Source organism: Eleutherodactylus coqui, chromosome 4, assembly GCF_035609145.1.
Source record: "Eleutherodactylus coqui strain aEleCoq1 chromosome 4, aEleCoq1.hap1, whole genome shotgun sequence".
Classification (NCBI taxonomy): Eukaryota; Metazoa; Chordata; class Amphibia; order Anura; family Eleutherodactylidae; genus Eleutherodactylus; species Eleutherodactylus coqui.
Genome location: NC_089840.1, coordinates 204,000,002 through 204,018,878, shown reverse-complemented (window position 1 = coordinate 204,018,878; position 18,877 = coordinate 204,000,002). Strand labels below are relative to the sequence as shown.

General features: G+C 46.8%; 1 protein-coding gene across 2 annotated transcripts in view; it reads left to right on the top strand.

Moving 5' to 3' along the window:
• Positions 1-18,577, top strand: part of DNAJB12 (DnaJ heat shock protein family (Hsp40) member B12) — a 68,596-nt gene extending 50,019 nt beyond the window's left edge. For both annotated transcript variants that reach the window (XM_066600573.1, XM_066600575.1), the window contains exons 4-9: positions 603-782; positions 904-983; positions 2,755-2,864; positions 5,439-5,611; positions 16,935-17,086; positions 17,949-18,577. In XM_066600573.1, coding sequence (XP_066456670.1) covers positions 603-782; positions 904-983; positions 2,755-2,864; positions 5,439-5,611; positions 16,935-17,056 — 665 coding nt within the window. In that variant the 3' untranslated portion in view covers positions 17,057-17,086; positions 17,949-18,577. The remainder of the gene's footprint in view (positions 1-602; positions 783-903; positions 984-2,754; positions 2,865-5,438; positions 5,612-16,934; positions 17,087-17,948) is intronic.
• Positions 18,578-18,877: the final 300 nt, after the last annotated feature.

Below are 18,877 nucleotides of genomic sequence, written 5' to 3'. Positions count from 1 at the left end.
GTGTTCTTCATACCCCGCACGGAGCGCTCAGCTGTATAACAGCCGCGCGTTTGGAGAGGGGAACAACTGGATGCAGAAGACAAGTGGCCCCGCTTGTCTTCTGCTTCCCCCGCTCAGAGCGCTCGGCTGTATAACAGCTGGGTGCTCCGTGCAGAGAACAGCTGGATGCAGAACACAAGCGGCCCTGCTTCTCTTCTGCGTCCCTTACTCGTTGTGTCTAAGTAGGCTTTTAGTCCCCTCAGGGTAAACCCGTGTGCTACTCCTATCTACTTCACAAGTTTTGGAATTTTTGGAATATTTAAATGTTCATATACCTGGTTTATTGTACTTTCTCGTTTATCTTACTTACAGAATATATGTGAGAGATTTTGAGGACTGCACTTATTATACATCCAACACTTTATGTCCTAGCATGTTTGTTGTATGTTGTTTTAAAACGGAAACAATTCAGAAAAACCATTGAAACAAGAAAGGACTGAGGAAGGGTCCGTGATGAAGAATATCTGTTCTATCCTGGTGACTTTTGTACATCTCATCATTACTTTGTAATGTTTTATTGCGTTCTCTCTACATTTACACTCTTCTAATTCTCTTGTCTTTAGCCATTGGGAACGCATATGCAGTGTTAAGCAACCCAGACAAGAGGAAGCAGTACGATCAGTTCGGAGATGAGAAAGTGAGTGCGTCCCGACATGGACACTCCGACTTCCACAGAGGCTTTGAAGCGGACATCTCGCCTGAAGACCTCTTCAATATGTTCTTCGGAGGAGGATTTCCTTCTAGTAAGATCTTTTCTGACACGTTTTTAATTTTTACATGTCTAATAGAATATAGAAACCATATCACTTGGTCTTGTAGAGAATTATTCTAATTTTTATTTATTTATTTTTTCTCACCTTTTAGGTAACGTCCATGTATACAGCAATGGCCGAATGCATTATACATACTCTCAGAGACCAGACAGACGAGAACACCAAGGCGATGTAAGTTCTGGATGAGAACTTGATCAATCCTTTTTAGGGATTATGTAAAGTCAATTGGTTGGCCACTAGAGGGAGCACTATGACTGGAGCCTGTATCTGTGAAAGGTAGATGGTCCGGAAAGACTAATTGTATCCTTCCAGTAGAACTTCTTAATATTTAGTAACATATTAGGTAAGATTGAAAAAAGGCATCCATCCAGTGCAGCCTATTACTAGCCTGCAGTGTTGATCAAGAGGAAGGCACACACACACACACACACACACACACACACACACACACACACACACACACACACACACACACACACACACACACACACACACACACACAAAAAAAAATTAAAAACCCAATGAGGTAGACGACAACTTTCCTAATTTTAGGGGGGGAAATTATTTCCCGACTCCAAATCTGACAATTAGAATAAATCCCTGGATCAACAATCCTTCTAACGTAATCTAGTGACCACCCGAATGTGAATTATAAGGACAACATATCTGCTCTGTGCCTACTTGATCAGTCTTTTATCTTAATCTTGAAATAGTCACGTTGCCTCGGGTAAATGCTCACAGCAGGCTTGGAAAAAAACTGTTTTTTAGCAACAAGTGGGTTTCCAAATTCATAGTTTTCTGCACCTGTTAGGAACTTCTGCCACGGATTTCACCTGCCATGTAATAAGTGGCATCCCTGGCAAAATCTACACATAATGCATGCAGATGTCAGGCAGGTATAACAGCATGTTGTTTACTCTATGGGAGACCGGTCTCTATTCCTCTATTCTATGATAGGTCAGACTAGGTATTGCATGAAAAAATATATAAAATGTGCAACCTACTAGACAATAGAGAGCGGTCTCCCATAGAGTAAACAACATGTTGTTATACCAGCCTGAAATTTGCATTTCTTACATGTAGATTTTGCCAGGGATTCCACTTATTACATGGCTGGAGGTCAAATCTGTAGCAAAAGTTCATAACAGGTACAGCATGCTATGAATTTGGAAATCCACATCCTGTTTAGAATTGACTGTGGATTTTGTACCCTGATGAATTTTTGGTACATTGTATGCAAAATGCAATTACATAACAAATACGGAGTGCGTGAAGCGACCCTTGGAAAGGTTTTCTTATACCATAAAGCGATAGCAAATTGTTGGGATTTGCTATCTCTTTGTGTGGGGGAGATTCAACAGTCAGGACCCCACCAATTCAAGGAATGAAAGGGCTTGAATGCCTCTGCAGAGTTTTCCCTGCACAGGTTTGCCATAACTGGTGCCAGGCGAAGGAAATAAGGGTAAAAAACAGTGAACAGGACACAGAGCCAAACCAGTACTTCACATTTGCAAAGGCATGCTATCACTTTTTGATATGAGGAGAAACACTTTTTTTTTTCTTCCCACTTTAGACCCAATCTGGGTATTAGTGGAAAGAAAAATGGATAAAAGACTCAATAGGATGGGTGAACTTCACATGAAATATCTCTTGCGGGTTTCCTTATTTAACCACCTAAATGTTCCCCCTTGGTGTCCAGGCTGTACCTCTCCTCCACAAACTTGTTCTCCATTACTCACCTTGTGACGGCAGGTACCTGTAACCGTCTGACAGAGGTTACCTACTACATTCGCCTTTTGTTATAAACCCCTACCTGCTCCCTCTAACGGCAGAGACGGCACCACATCCTTTTTTTGCCAGCTTCACAGTATTCTGTTTGAACAGTCCATAATATCGTTATTTTCTATACTAATATATGTGAACACTTCATGTTTTTGCCCAGGGAAGTCTTGGGATGTTCGTTCAGTTGATGCCCATTCTGATCCTGATAATTGTTTCTGCACTAAGTCAAATGATGGTGTCCAATCCGCCTTACAGCCTGAGCCACAGACCGTAAGTACATTCAGTGGTGTTCCCTAGAAGTGTAAGGCTGCTTTCATATCTGCGCTGAGGATTTCGCTTTCCTGCTCCGTTCGGGGAGCAGGAAAGGGGAATCCCTACAGTTGAGCAGTTCTGTCTCTGGACAGAACCAAACAGGCCCGGGCGGATGCCGTTGAGTATAATACGGTCCGCCCGCTCTCTCCCCAGCTTGCCCGGCTTTTGGACTGAAGAAAAAGCGCCGCATGCAGCACTTATTCTTCCGCTATTTTCAGCCACACTTGTGACCAGAGGTTCCAACGCAGATGTGAAACCGCCCTAACAATTCTCAGGATTTCCCATTTATAGAATAAAACCTGAAAAATAAATGATAGGGGGCGCCAGCTCAGCACTGCTTCTTGCTTTTATAGGTCTTTCGAATCCATAATTGATTGAAACGCGTGTCAGTTTGTCTTGAGCTTTTTTATCTTTCACTAAATCGTCCTTTATTCTAGAAATAAATATTTAATACGGGCAAAAGACACAAATATTGGAACGGCTGGATGTTTAATAATATTGAACTGATATATAGTGGAACCCTCACAGAAAATCCACTGCTATAATTGATACGCTGTGGTTCGGAAATCTGTACTGCAGGTCAATTTGGATTTTTTTTCTGCATCATGTGAGCAAGATTTTGAAAATTTCATGTTTTTCGGATACTGTAAATTCGCAGATTTTTAATGTGGAGGGTCCACACACAAAATCCACCTCATGTGAACACTGCCTTAACCCTTTGCAATCCAGTTTTGGTTTCAGGGTTTCCTAGGGGGCTTTCTCTTTCTGCCATTTTATAATGGCGCCATCTGCTGGCTAGAGCCAATACTGCTTTATGTGACATGCTGTAGAGGCCCCCCGACAACAGAGCGGCCAGTAATATACAGTAAGAATACCTTGCCAGGCGGCTTCTGACATCGGAGCTTTACAGCCTTCAATTAGAATGTCTTCAGACGTCAGACAGTGGATTGGAAAGGGTTAAAGCTGGCCATACACTGTACATGGCTGTCGGCTGTAAACATTTTCACTTAGGTGAGAAGAATAAACTGCTGAATTAAGACAGGGGAGAACTTCACATTTGGTTTCCTTTATTTAGTGCTAAAACATACATTTATTCCCATGCCTAAATATAAGATCTCTATGTATGTCTCCTGGGTTTCATAAATGGGTTGCCCGATGAGGGAAGCTCCTCCGACAATGAGCTGATCACTAGTTCAGATGTAATTATCAGATTTCTCTCATATAATGCATAATTGTTCTAAGGTACGGAGGGTGGACAAAAATATGCATTGGATTTTAGTCATTAGTACTGAGCAGCCCTTTTGACTCCTGCTTGGCAAAGAGCTTTATCAACAAATTTGTGTTTTACTTCACCTCTTGCCCTGCTGCATGTGGTTTTGGGAGCCAGCTGGTAACAGCAGCTAAGTGGCTCAAACTCCTGACCAATGGAACCTTGTTTCTTGGACGGATGTTTACTTCTGCCCGGCAACATCTGTGTCATATTCCCTCCACTTAAAATCGGTCTATACATGTCTTATTGAAATATGATTTGTAATCCCAAGGCATGCATTTTGTACGGTGTTTCCATATTTTTGTCCAACCCCTGTATCTGACTGATAAAGGGGTACTGAGCAGAGCCTTGATTGAGTATATGGACATGCGTTATCCTGATGGAGTCGAGGCCCATTTGATGACTTCCTGAAAGGCTTCATAGCTTATTGTTTGCTGGCTTACATCTGTATGAGGCTTGATGCCACCACTGTTTGGGAACCAGATCTTAGACCCTGAATGCTTTCATGTGTATACATATGCTGCTGTCTATGTATAGCATTGGAGCAATTTTGCAAGGTGGTAGCATTCAAGAGCTTTAATGTTGTGTGAGCTGTGCTATACAAGTACATCGATAAGAAAAAAGAGACCTAAATGTACATAAATTAATCTTATCTTCTGCATGCAAGTACGTTATGGCCACTGAGAGCTTGCAACGTGTCAATCTATCAGGGGATACAAAGGGTTATGTATACACAAGAGAACTTGCCTAATTATGACTGGAAGGTCAATTGCACATTGGAGGTCATTGTAGATAGCACTGCAATTAACTACGTCAAACGGCAAATTGTACAGTTTTTGACACAAGGAGTAATTAAATCTATCTGAACGTTGGAGACAACTTGATCTTACTGGACAGACCTACATAGTAGAGGCCAGAGCTGTTGGATGAATACTCGAGGTGAGAAGAATAAGCCACCAGGTACAGGACCGATGGATCATTTAACATGCCACAGCCTTCTTTCCTATAATAGCTGCCATAGAGGGTTTGGCCAATCCAGTTGAAATAGCCAGATTTGCCAAAATTTTATCCAAAGTGTATGGCCAATGGTCATTTGAAGACACTTACCCCAAAGTCCAACTGTTGAGTTCTGCTTACTGATGTGAGAAAATTGTAAATGTACTTTTACTACACACAGCGGCAGCCCTATACAGAGCCAGAGAAATGGACCGTTATTCTACGTGTAGGTTTATAGTAATTAACTCTGTTTCTTTTCCACGCAGGTCAGTGGGTCATATACACAAGAAGATCACTGAGCACCTTAAGGTCCCGTATTTTGTGTCAGAAAGCTTTGATCAGGAATATACTGGCAATAATCTAAGAAATGTAGAAAGAAGCGTAGAAGAAGACTTTATAGCCAATCTAAGGAATAACTGCTGGAAGGAGAAGCAGCAGAGTAAGTACCGTACAGTATACCATTGTCCTCGGATAGTATAGGAGTAGGCACATGGTTGGAATACTTTGTGTATATACTCTCATTGTCAAAAACCAATCCCTACCCTAGAAGCAGTTGTCAGAATCGAATAAAACTTCCTCTTTTTTATTTGTAATGTTGGTATAAGTAAGGCCGACTGTCCGTGGGTGACGTGGTATCCCGCGGTGAAGCTCTGCTGCGGGAGCCGTCGCCCAGGAGCAGGAGCCGCCACCGAATCTCCGACGGTCAGCACTATCTAATAGATAGGCTGACTGCAGAGAATCGGGGCAATTCACAGCATGCTGCGAATTGCCCGCCTCGAGCGGAGAATCGCAATTAATCTCCGCTCATGGACAGGTGCCGGCGCTTTCCATAGCAATGCTATGGGAAGCGTCGGCCGCCGTGGACAGGGGGCCTTAGTGATTACAATATCAGAGCAAAAGTATTACGGAATACTGACTCCTTGAAGGGAGGCTCTACTACCCTGTTGTACCACCTCTAGCTTAGATGTAATACGGGCATGCATGGAGGCTCTAGTACCCTGTTGTACCACCTCTAGCTTAGATGTAAGATGTAATAGGGGCGGGCATGGAGGCTCTAGTACCCTGTTGTACCACCTCTAGCTTAGATGTAATAGGGGCGGGCATGGAGGCTCTAGTACCCTGTTATACCACCTCTAGCTTAGATGTAATACGGGCTGGCATGGAGGCTCTAGTACCCTGTTGTACCGCCTCTAGCTTGGATACAAGATGTAATACGGGTGGGCATGGAGGCTCTAGAACCCTGTTGTACCGTCTCTAGCTTATATACAAGATGTCATATGTGTGAACATTGGTGTCCCAGATTATCCTATTCATATTCTATTGGCCATAAATCTGGACTGTTCATCTAAGCACACCACAACTCTAACAATTTGCATATCTGCCTGAGATGTAACTTCATGCCACGTTTTGCAACAAAATGACAACTTCTTCCAGGGGCTGGAGTGTTTTTGAATAAGTGTGTAGAAGCTGAATCTTCTGAGAAACAGAAGAAGGGGCCTGCAGACTTTTTATAGACACTGAATATATAGACTCATAGCAGAGTCGTATCTATGGGTGCTGACTGATCTTTCCCTGAAGTCTGCTGTCCTGGGACAGAAAGATAAGACCGCTTCACTCCTTCACCTTCATAAACTTATAGGTCAATAGGAAAACACATCTTTCAGCTATAAATACTATGGCATATATATATATGTTATATGTATGGGTAAGTGAGTACCAAGGCTCTTTTATTAGGCCACTTACGAAATACTGCAGCATCATTGTGTGTGGCCAAAAAAGCTCCATTTCAAGGGATCTTTCCCATTGAATGTGAGTATTACTTACCCTATTGCTCCATGTTCTAACAGGCTATGTTTACATGTAGCAGAAATGCTGCAGAAAGACCATAGAACTTTGCAGCCACCGGCATACGGCCGGGTACGGCTCAGTTCACCACCTGTTTTGGTTTTTTTTCTGTACACGCTTGGCTTGTGCACCAGGAACATGCATGGTGTACACGCTAATCATGGCTAATCAGGTCCACCCATTGTATGTTAAGGGGGTGTCCTGTTAGCAAGTGCTGGGCCGGTATATGTCAGCATACTTTCTTTCACTGTATAAGCTTATACAGGGGTATATGCCCAATGTCGCCCAAAAATGAGATGAGACCTAGAATATCTTTCTTGACTAATGAAAGTGACAATTGAACTTTACTTTTCAGCCACTAGCAGGACCGTGTAGTGTATATCTATATATCCTTTGGTATACCAGTGATGATATGAAAATCTGTGTTCTAGAACAGATGTTAAACAGCATACAGCACCATTTTCTAGTTAAAGTCAATGTTACGCAATGTATTTTCATGAAACAAGTCAATAAATACAGGCTACTTTAATAGTTTCTACTTTTTTTTTTTAAACTCGTTTTATTGAAAATTAAATAGCATAGAGAAACTTACAATCGCAGGAAGGTGCAGCACGTAGATAATACACATAACTGTATAATTAGGTTGGTATAAAGGTTCAGTCAATGCAGTACAACATAGATAACACATTAATTCTGTAAAACCTGATCAGGTACACAGAAGCCAAATCTCCGAGGCCACAGGTCCCGCTCCAGAACATGTATCCACTATGGGGCACGTCTGAGCTCCAGAATGGATGAAGCCATTAATTGTGGTGAATATAACGTGAGGGGGGAATCGCACCACAGACCCCACACTTTATCAAATTTCTCAGGACACTTGCGTCCCTTGTAGACTATATAATTATATGGCACCACCGAATTGACCAGCTTCCTCCACATTGAGAGTGAGGGGTTCTTACGATCCATCCACCGCAATGCAATCGTTTTTCTAGCAAGGAACAAAGATTCCCTCAGAAAAATCTTTTTATGGTGTTGCCAGCTTTCTTCATCTAGTATTCCAAATAAGCAGATCTCTGGGCTCGGTGGAACAGGGACTTCCACAAGTTCAGAGAGGAAACCTGTGACCTCCCCCCAGAAACTTTCAATAACAGGACACTCCCACATCATGTGCCAAAAATCTGAATATTCGCAGGAACACCTAATGCAGTTTGTAGACTGTATTCTGCCCATTTTGTACAATCTCGCTGGAGTGAGATAGCACTGATACACTATATACAGCTGGATCATTTTATTATTGGCTGCTGGGGATACATATAGAGGAGATTCCAGGAGCTCTTGGAACGTATCGTCTGTTAGTGTCGGTATCAGTGTCCTCCATTTTGTTAGGGCAGAGGGTATATCCTGAGAGGCTCGTATTGAGATGAGGTGGGAGTATAGTGCCGATATGAGGCCCCGGGGGCCTTGGGAGCGAAGGATGCCTATTAAGGGGTAATGAGAAATAGCAGGTCTGGGTGGCGGGAACTGCGCCTCCAAAGCGTGTCTGACCTGGAGAAATCTATAAAAATGGGAACGGGGCAGATCATATTTATTTTGTAGCTGCTCAAATGAGGACAGGGTGTTCTGTGGATAGAGGTCTGCCAGGGTCCGGATGCCATATTGTTCCCAAATGTGAGCGTCCTCCAGTCGGAGTAATTCTGGGAGCCCATGATTACGCCAAAGGGGAGTGTCAGCTATTATGTCCACAAAATTGCCAATTGACTTGGCCTGCCGCCAGACCTGAGAGGCCAACCTATGAATTGGTAGCATTTTGCCTGTTAGGGTAGAAGGAGATTCCAGCAGGGGCCACAATCTAGGGATTTTAAGATAATGTGCCAGATGCGCCTCAGAGTTGGGGAGAGGGTCATCACTCAGCCAGCTTCTCAAGTGAATTAGCTGGCCTGCCACATAGTAAATGAACAAATCTGGCAGGGCAGCGCCCGCGTCTTGCTTCGGCCTCTGAAGCGTAGAGATTCGTAGTTTGGGGCGGGAATTTCCCCAAATAAAGGAAGACATCAGGGACTGCATGGATTTAAAGAAGCGGGACGGGATATGCAGCGACGCATGCTGCATTATGTATAAGCATTTTGGTAATACTATTAGTTTGATAAGATTGATTCGCCCCGCTACCGAGAGCGGTAGGGAGCCCCATATTTTAAACTTAGACCTGAATAAATCTATGAGGGGGTATACATTTAGCTCTAGAGACTTTCCCACATCATTGGTTATCTGTAACCCCAAGTATTTAAACTGGTTTGAGATCCGGAGGCCGCAAAGTGAGTCAATATCGCCCAGACGACTCTCACGAGAAACAGGCATCAGGGCTGATTTAGTCCAGTTGATTTGAAGGCCCGAGAATTCACCAAAAGTATTAATAAGATTTATCACATGGGGGAGGGTTGCCTCAGGGTCCGCCAAGAAAAGCAAGAGATCATCGGCATATAAAGCCACTCGATCTTCCCTATCCCCCACTGTGACACCCCTATATAACTGGGTTTCTCGTAGAATCATTGCCAACGGCTCAATGGCCAGGGCAAATAGTATGGGGGAGAGGGGACACCCCTGTCTAGTTCCTCTATGTAGTCGGAAGTAGGGAGAACAGGATCCATTAATGGAAATAGCTGCTAGGGGGGATTTGTACAGAAGAGTGATCCAGCGTATAAAAGTCTCGCCGAAACCAAATCTCCGTAAAACTTGGAAGAGAAAGGGCCATTCAATGGAATCGAATGCCTTTGCTGCATCTAAGGAGGCCAAGGCCCAATCCTCTTCTCTGGCCGCCCCTATCTGCGTCACCACTTGGGCCCTCCTCAAATTCTCTCTAGTGGATTTTCCGGGCATAAATCCAGTTTGATCCGGGTGGATTAAATCCAGTATTATGGTATTGAGACGATTAGCCAGCATTTTAGTTAGGAGTTTGTAATCAGTATTAAGTAGGGAAATTGGCCTGTAGGAACCACAGTCTAGGGGATCTTTATCCGGTTTTAGAATTAATACTATTGTTGCTTCGTAGAAGGATGGAGGGAGATCTCCGTTCTCATAGGCCGCATTGTATGTTGCAAGTAATGTAGGGAGCAATATGTCTTGGTATTTGGCATATACCTCAATTGGAATGCCATCAGGGCCTGGCGATCTACCGTTGGACATTCCCGAAAGCGCTTCCGTTAATTCAGTCAGGGTAAAGGGTGCATCCATAAATGCTTGTTGGTCCTGTGTGAGTGTCGGGAATGTAGGCTTATTTAGGAAATTGTTCAGGGTGTCCTGAGAATGCTGGAATTTGGTGTTGTACAACTCAGTGTAGAACTGTTGAAATCGCATCCCAATCTGATCCCCGTCAATAAGGACTTCTCCGGAATCAGATTTGATACGTAGTATAGAGGGAGACGCTGAATTCTGATGGACTAACAGAGCCAGCAAGCTGCTGGATTGATTACCTTGTTCATAATATTTTTGCTTAGCAAAGAAAGTAGACCTACGGGCCTTCTCCTGCAGATATATGAGATATTGTCTTCCCTGACTCAACCACCTTGTTCTATTGTCATCTGAGGGGTCTGCGACATAAGTCGCTTCCAATTTGGAATATTCGGATGCCATCTCCTGCTCACATCGGGAAGTATTGCGTTTAATAAATGATATAGAGGAGCGAAGGCAGCCTCTGAGAAAGGCCTTAAGGGTCTCCCAGAGTAGTGCCGGGTCAGTATCAGGGCTATTTATTTCAAGAAAGGTGGCAAGCTGGTCGGGAATACGATCGTGTGGGTCAAATAGACTTAGCCAGAAGGGATGTATTCTCCAACCATGTCTATTAGTCTTACTATTTGCTATAGCAAATTCAGCCCAAAGGGGAGAATGGTCCGACACACCCCTAGGAAGGTATTGTACTTTCGCTACTGTTGAACAAGCACGGGCGTTACCGAAAATGTAATCAATGCGTGACAGAGAGTTGCTGCCGGCTGAGTGGCACGAAAACTCCCGATCCGCTAGATGTTTAGCTCTCCAAACCTCCTGCCAGCCTACCTCCTGAGAAAATGTAGTTAGTGTTGTAGGGTGTGGGTTAATAGAAATTGGCAGAGTAGTGCTAAATTTATCTAATGTTATGTCAAGCAACATGTTGAAATCACCCATACAGACAACAGCAGCGTTTGGGAACTGAGCCGCAAACTGGGCTGCCTGATGAAGGACAGTCAGGTTTGCCGGTGGCGGCAGGTAGACCCCAAGGATAACATATGGATTTGACTCAACCCAGGCCTGTATAAAGACATATCTCCCCTCAGGGTCTCTCAGGGTCCGACCAGGCTCCCATCTAAGTCGCTTGTGTATCAGGATGGATACTCCCCTGGAGTATGAAGTGTGGGTAGCGTGGATGGACCACTGGACCCAGGGCTTACGCAACCATGATATAGACTCTGGAGTCAGATGGGTCTCCTGGAGACATGTAATATGCGGGTTACAGCGCCTCACCTGTGAGAAAACCATAGAGCGTTTTCTGGGAGAGCCCAGCCCCCGGACATTCCAGGACAGCATAGTGAAATTAGACATTAATATTATACTTTACATGTAGTAGTAGGATAATCCCTAAGTTAAAGAAGGTGGACCCCCAGTAGTGGCCCAGGAGCATCCCAACCTCTACAAATCCCCTCCAATCACATATCCATACATTGTGCTGCACCAATCCTTGCAAAACTTGAAAAAAAACATAACTAAACGTTATAAACCAAACTTGAAGTTGCATGTGTGCCCGATTACTTAGAATGAGGAGAACATTGGTATTTAGTTCATGCAACATAGTAAATATAGGGGGAGAGAGTGCACCTTTCAGATGGCAATATATAGGGCACAATCTCACATTTCGCACCAAGCATAAAGTCCGTGGATCCCGGAAAAACATATATAACCGTTATAATGATAATTCCCTGAGGCGTGGGAGAAGAAGTCCCAAAAGGTCTCTGTCATGTAGTACTGCCCAATCCACACAGGGTAGGGGAACAGAAGGGAGTTGAAGGTGTTAAATACGAGGTAGAGAGGGCAGACCTCCGACAGGGTTACAACGCTTAGGTTACCAGTTCTTGAACTCCTGGAGCTCCAGGTCAACGTCTGGGCGATCCCGGGAGTCGCTCCAACCAGGTCTCAGCCTCCGCAGGTGTAGAGAAGAAGATAGTGCGGTCGCCATGAATGACTCGCAGACGGGCAGGATACATCATGGAATACTGGATAGCAGCTTCTCTCAGCCGACGCTTGACGTTGACAAAGGATGCCCTCGTTTTTTGAAGAGTGGCCGAGAAGTCGGGAAAAATGGAGACGGTGGTGTTGTTGAATTTAAGTGCCCCTTTACGTCTAGCAGCTTGTAGGGCGGCGTCTCTGTCCCTGCTACTGAGTAATCGTGCCAGCATCGGTCGCGATGGGGCACCCGGAGGTGGGGGCCGAGATGGAACTCTATGTGCCCGTTCAATGGCGAAGGCCGAAGAAAAGGCCGCCTCTGGAAGAAGGTCTTTCAGCCACCCCTCCATAAATGCACACGGGTTTTGTCCCTCAACACGCTCCGGCAGGCCTAAGATTCGAAGATTGTTTCTTCTTAGTCTGTTTTCGAGGTCATCAGCTCGTTGAGACCATAGACCGGCCATCTTCTCCACTTCGGTCAATTTAGCTGGTATTGGAGTTAGAGTATCTTCCACCTGTGAGATGCGGGCCTCAGTCTCTCCGACTCGCTCCCTAAGATTCTGCATATCCTGTCGTAGGAGGCCCACGTCAATTTTAACTTCCTCAATTTTGCTCGTTAATGAGGTAGTAGAACCTTTAATGGCATCTAGCAGTTGGGCCGTAACTTGCCGTAGTGTAGGTTCTGAGTCAGAGGGTAGAAGCGTGCTAGAGCCTGGCGAGGGGGGTGGCCGTTTCAGTGGATCAGAGGGTGCGTGGCTAGCATCATCAGGTTGTTCGTGAGCAAATTCACGTAGCCGCTCTGCTATTGGTATATTAGATTTGCGGCTCATTTTTGAGGTTCTACGGCTCCCTCGCCGGCAGGACACCGGTGTCGATATGATTGCGGTCAGCAGGACCCACCACTAAGTCTGATGTCACCCACTCTACTGGGGTACACTAAAGGCATACACAGGTCTTTTTAGGTAGAAAGTGTCACTGGCTCCAGCTGGGTTGTGATCACCAGGAGTGGTAGTACTAGAAAAACTATCTCCAGCTGTGGTATGACCGTTTGGAGTGGTAGTAGTGGTGAAGTGACACTATTTCCAGCTGCGATGCGTCCGCTAGGAGGAGTAGTAGAGTGACTATTTCCAGCTGGGTTGTGTCCTCTAGGAGTGGTGAAGTGTCCCCTCTCCCCAGCCGTGATGTGTCCGTTGGGGGGAGTAGTAGTAGCAGAACAGCTCTCTCTTCCACTGTGTGCGTCCGCTAGGATTAGTAGTAGAATGGCCCTGTTTCTAGTTGTAATGTGTCCGCTAGGAGTAGTAGTAGCAGCAGCAGCAGAGTCACTCTATCTGTAGCTGTAATGCGTCCACTAGGAGTAGTAGTAGCAGAATATCTGTCTCCAGCAGTGACGTGTCCGCTAGGAGCAGTAGTAGTGGTGGCAGAGTGGCTCTATCTGCAGCAGTGACGTGTCCGCTAGGAGCAGTAGTAGTGGTGGCAGAGTGGCTCTATCTGCAGCAGTGACGTGTCCGCTAGGAGCAGTAGTAGTGGTGGCAGAGTGGCTCTATCTGCAGCAGTGACGTGTCCGCTAGGAGCAGTAGTAGTGGTGGCAGAGTGGCTCTATCTCCAGCAGTGACGTGTCCGCTAGGAGCTGTAGTAGTGGTGGCAGAGTGGCTCTATCTGCAGCAGTGACGTGTCCGCTAGGAGCAGTAGTAGTGGTGGCAGAGTGGCTCTATCTGCAGCAGTGACGTGTCCGCTAGGAGCAGTAGTAGTGGTGGCAGAGTGGCTCTATCTGCAGCAGTGACGTGTCCGCTAGGAGCAGTAGTAGTGGTGGCAGAGTGGCTCTATCTCCAGCAGTGACGTGTCCGCTAGGAGCAGTAGTAGTGGTGGTAAAGTGGCTCTATCTGCAGCAGTGACGTGTCCGCTAGGAGCAGTAGTAGTGGTGGCAGAGTGGCTCTATCTCCAGCAGTGACGTGTCCGCTAGGAGCAGTAGTAGTGGTGGCAAAGTGGCTCTATCTGCAGCAGTGACGTGTCCGCTAGGAGCAGTAGTAGTGGTGGCAGAGTGGCTCTATCTCCAGCAGTGACGTGTCCGCTAGGAGCAGTAGTAGTGGTGGCAAAGTGGCTCTATCTGCAGCAGTGACGTGTCCGCTAGGAGCAGTAGTAGTGGTGGCAGAGTGGCTCTATCTCCAGCAGTGACGTGTCCGCTAGGAGCAGTAGTAGTGGTGGCAGAGTGGCTCTATCTCCAGCAGTGACGTGTCCGCTAGGAGCAGTAGTAGTGGTGGCAGAGTGGCTCTATCTGCAGCAGTGACGTGTCCGCTAGGAGCAGTAGTAGTGGTGGCAGAGTGGCTCTATCTGCAGCAGTGACGTGTCCGCTAGGAGCAGTAGTAGTGGTGGCAGAGTGGCTCTATCTCCAGCAGTGACGTGTCCGCTAGGAGCTGTAGTAGTGGTGGCAGAGTGGCTCTATCTGCAGCAGTGACGTGTCCGCTAGGAGCAGTAGTAGTGGTGGCAGAGTGGCTCTATCTGCAGCAGTGACGTGTCCGCTAGGAGCAGTAGTAGTGGTGGCAGAGTGGCTCTATCTCCAGCAGTGACGTGTCCGCTAGGAGCAGTAGTAGTGGTGGCAGAGTGGCTCTATCTCCAGCAGTGACGTGTCCGCTAGGAGCAGTAGTAGTGGTGGTAAAGTGGCTCTATCTGCAGCAGTGACGTGTCCGCTAGGAGCAGTAGTAGTGGTGGCAGAGTGGCTCTATCTCCAGCAGTGACGTGTCCGCTAGGAGCAGTAGTAGTGGTGGCAAAGTGGCTCTATCTGCAGCAGTGACGTGTCCGCTAGGAGCAGTAGTAGTGGTGGCAGAGTGGCTCTATCTCCAGCAGTGACGTGTCCGCTAGGAGCAGTAGTAGTGGTGGCAAAGTGGCTCTATCTGCAGCAGTGACGTGTCCGCTAGGAGCAGTAGTAGTGGTGGCAGAGTGGCTCTATCTCCAGCAGTGACGTGTCCGCTAGGAGCAGTAGTAGTGGTGGCAGAGTGGCTCTATCTGCAGCAGTGACGTGTCCGCTAGGAGCAGTAGTAGTGGTGGCAGAGTGGCTCTATCTGCAGCAGTGACGTGTCCGCTAGGAGCAGTAGTAGTGGTGGCAGAGTGGCTCTATCTGCAGCAGTGACGTGTCCGCTAGGAGCAGTAGTAGTGGTGGCAGAGTGGCTCTATCTGCAGCAGTGCGTGTCCGCTAGGAGCAGTAGTAGTGGTGGCAGAGTGGCTCTATCTCCAGCAGTGACGTGTCCGCTAGGAGCAGTAGTAGTGGTGGCAGAGTGGCTCTATCTCCAGCAGTGACGTGTCCGCTGGGAGTAGCAATAGCGGCAAAATGACTCTCTAGCTACAAGTGTCCACTGGGAGTAGTAGTAATACAGTGCCTACCTCCAGCTGATGTCTGTCCACTGGGAGTAGTAGTGCAGTAACTTGATTGCTAGCCCTGCTGTGACCTCAGGATGCTGTAAAGCCCCCCACAGAGCTGGTCTGTTTGAAGCTGGAGAGAGCCCGCCCGGGATTCTCAGTCTCCCGCTGTGTGCTGTAGCAGTTTTCCTCCCCCACGCTTCAGCTAAGCAGCAGCCGCCTGTCAGGATGGAGGAGGGGCCGTCTCCTCAGCCTCGGCACCCACTCTCAGCCTCCGCAGCAGTAAGGGACTCCCGAGGAGAATCCCAGCCCCGTCACCGTTCACCTCCCAGCCTCCACGTCAGTGTTCTGCCTGCAGGGCTGGTGAGTGCCCGTCAGCGTCCCCGCGCTCCCCCGCAGCCTCTCAGGCAAAGGTGGGGGAGGTGCCGCACTGCACCCGACACTCAGCTCCCCGTCCGTATCGTGGATCTCACCCACCAGTTGCTTCAGGGATGCTCAGCAGGGAGGGAGCCGCAGCGTTATCTCTCCTGCCGCCGTGTTCCACGTGGGCCGGTCTCCCAGCGCGCGGCACGTGTAGCATGCAGGCCCAGGTCCGGACCTCCCGCCTCTCACTCAAAACAGCCCAGAAGTTGCACCAGGGACCCCGCCAGCACGACCACCGGCACCAGTGCAGTCTCCGGGCGCCAGTACTTAAGTTTAGTGCCTCAGGGAAGGAAGGATGTGACAGGATTAATGGGGTCTCCACGGAGCTGCCTTTAGGTGTGACTGTTCTTCATGGCCGCTTAGCCACGCCCCAATAGTTTCTACTTTAAGGGGTTTTCCAGTTGTAAAATGATTGATGGGCCATTAGTAGTAGATCGGCAGTGGTATGCTGCACAGGTGTTTGCCAGGCCGGTGTGTTCATACACTGTGCTGATTTCTGCAGGAAGCAGAAATTCCCGCTGCCTGTAATACCAAGCCTCGCCACTGGAATAAAAATGGAGCTACCTGCTTCCTGCAGAAATACACCAGTCTGGCGAACAGCTAAGCCGCAGAAGTCTCAGATGGCGAACCCCCGCTTATCTACTATTGATGATCTATCCTGAGGATAGGCCATCAATCATTTATAACTGGACAATCCCTTTAAAACTTTTTCATGAAGGAATAATCTGAAGCGTGAAGCTTAATTGAGGGCTTTAGCATTGCTGAATATTGGCAAAATAACCCTCATTAGGACCGGTCATTCTAAAATGACCAGTCCAAATACATTGAAATTAGAGCATCTGTCACAAAAATGCCGGTTTTCTAACACTGAATTGTAAATGTAAAATATTTTCAGCAATTTAATTGAAATGTGATGAATCAACTGACTTTTTTACATTTATTTTTATTACTATTAGAGGAAGGATTACTATACAGAGCTCGTTACTTTGGAGACTCGGACCTCTACCAGAGAGCACAAAGGATGGGCACCCCAAGTTGTAATAGACTGACTGAAGTTCAGGCCTCTATGCATGGCTAGTCTCTGCTTAGCACAACGGAGTAAGCACAGGTACGTACACGCCAGCTGTTTGGATTGAGTAGTGATATGTCCACAGATCTCTGATTTGTCTTATAATGTGCATTTTTCAAAAAATCTGATGCAAAAACTCTTGATTCCTCCCATAGAGGTGTCAACAGAATTGCATGCGGATCACTGATATTCTAATTCAGTAATGGAAAATTTTGAAACTACTCAGAAAACCCCTTTAAAACATTGATAAAATCAAATGTTGTGACTTAGTCACCTGGCAAATCCGCTTCCCTGACTGATCAGCTGAATAAGCACTCGCTGACACCACTGCTTTAAACGGAGGTCATAGTGGAAGCAGCGAAGGTCTCTGCTCCGGCCTCTGTGCGACTGTATCACCGGTGATCGCTATGATAAGGCATTGCAGGACTTCTCTCCTGCAATGCCTTATCGTTTATTACAGCGATCATAGGCAGTGGTAATACAGGACGCCTTCAGGTGGCGTCCTGTTACCATGGCAACCAGCCAGGCCCTCTGCGATTACATTGCGTGAGCCCTCTGACATCAGAGGGAGGGCGCTCCCTCTGTGAACCCTTTCCCTAGACCCATCTACATGGATCATGGCAGGAAAGGGGTTAACAGCAGGGGTTGCATCTCCGATGCACCCCCGCTGTTGCAGCGGGAGGCCGGCTATCAGTGACAGCCGTCTCCCGCTGCCGGATAGCGCAAGATCTGTCATGATCTCGCGCTATCCCCATGATGTAAGGGTACGTCCAGTTGCAGGAAGTACCACCCTGCCATGACGTACCCCTACGTCATATGGAGGGAAGGGGTTAAGCACCTTTCCAGAAGTGTGGCTCCATCAATTGTTTACAATATTTATTTTACTGTCTCTTCCTTGCAGATATTCAAAATAGCTGGAAATCTTTGGCAATACACCTTGTTCCGAGAAACACGTGGCCTCGTTTCCTGCTGGGGGGCCTGGAGCGCATTGTTTCCTAGTGCGTTACTGACTCTTCAACTTCAATGTGATTAAAAATTCAGAAATGTCAATGCACAATCCCTCTTGACATTTTTCGTCACGGGTTGATATTGAAGCAGGACTGAACCTCCGCTCGGCTTCTTCCCCCCCCACTGCATTACCCATAGACTTTACCCCCCTCATCTAGGATATTCTAAGCTCTGCTGCAGTCGGGATGACACTGACCTTCTTTGTACCGAGGAGCCGGATCCCCACAGACTGTGGCCTGATTATTCCAACTAACCGTTACGGAATCTGAAGACTTTTAGAACAAAGAGATGAAAACAGAAAATCTATTTAGAATTAATTTATAGCTGTATATATGTTGTACTTTTCAAGAGAATTAATTCTGCAGATATTGGATGAAATCCGTTTAGCCGGTTTCTGCTCCTCTATTTAAACAGTTGTGTGAATCTTTGTGCTGGCATTGGCCAAACGCTGAGTCTTTCTTATTTAAAATAATTGCATCTGACTGAAATATATTTAATAAATTTAGAGACAATTTGAATGTGCACTTCTTCACCAGCTTTTGGTTCTAGGTCGGAGCGCTGAAAAAAAAAAAGGTCTGCAGTAGAGATGAGCGAGCGTACTCCCTAAGGCAAACTACTCGAGCGAGATTCGGGTGCCGGCAGGGGGGAGAGCAGTGAGTTGCGGGAGTGAGCGTGCGCGCGGGGGGGGGGGGGGGGGAGTGAGAGAGAGATCTTCTCCTTCTCTCTTCTTCGGCACCCGAATCTTTAGAGACGAGCAGGCAGGTACTCGAATAAGGCACTACTCGCTCGAGTAGTTTGCCTTAGCGAGTATGCTTACTCATC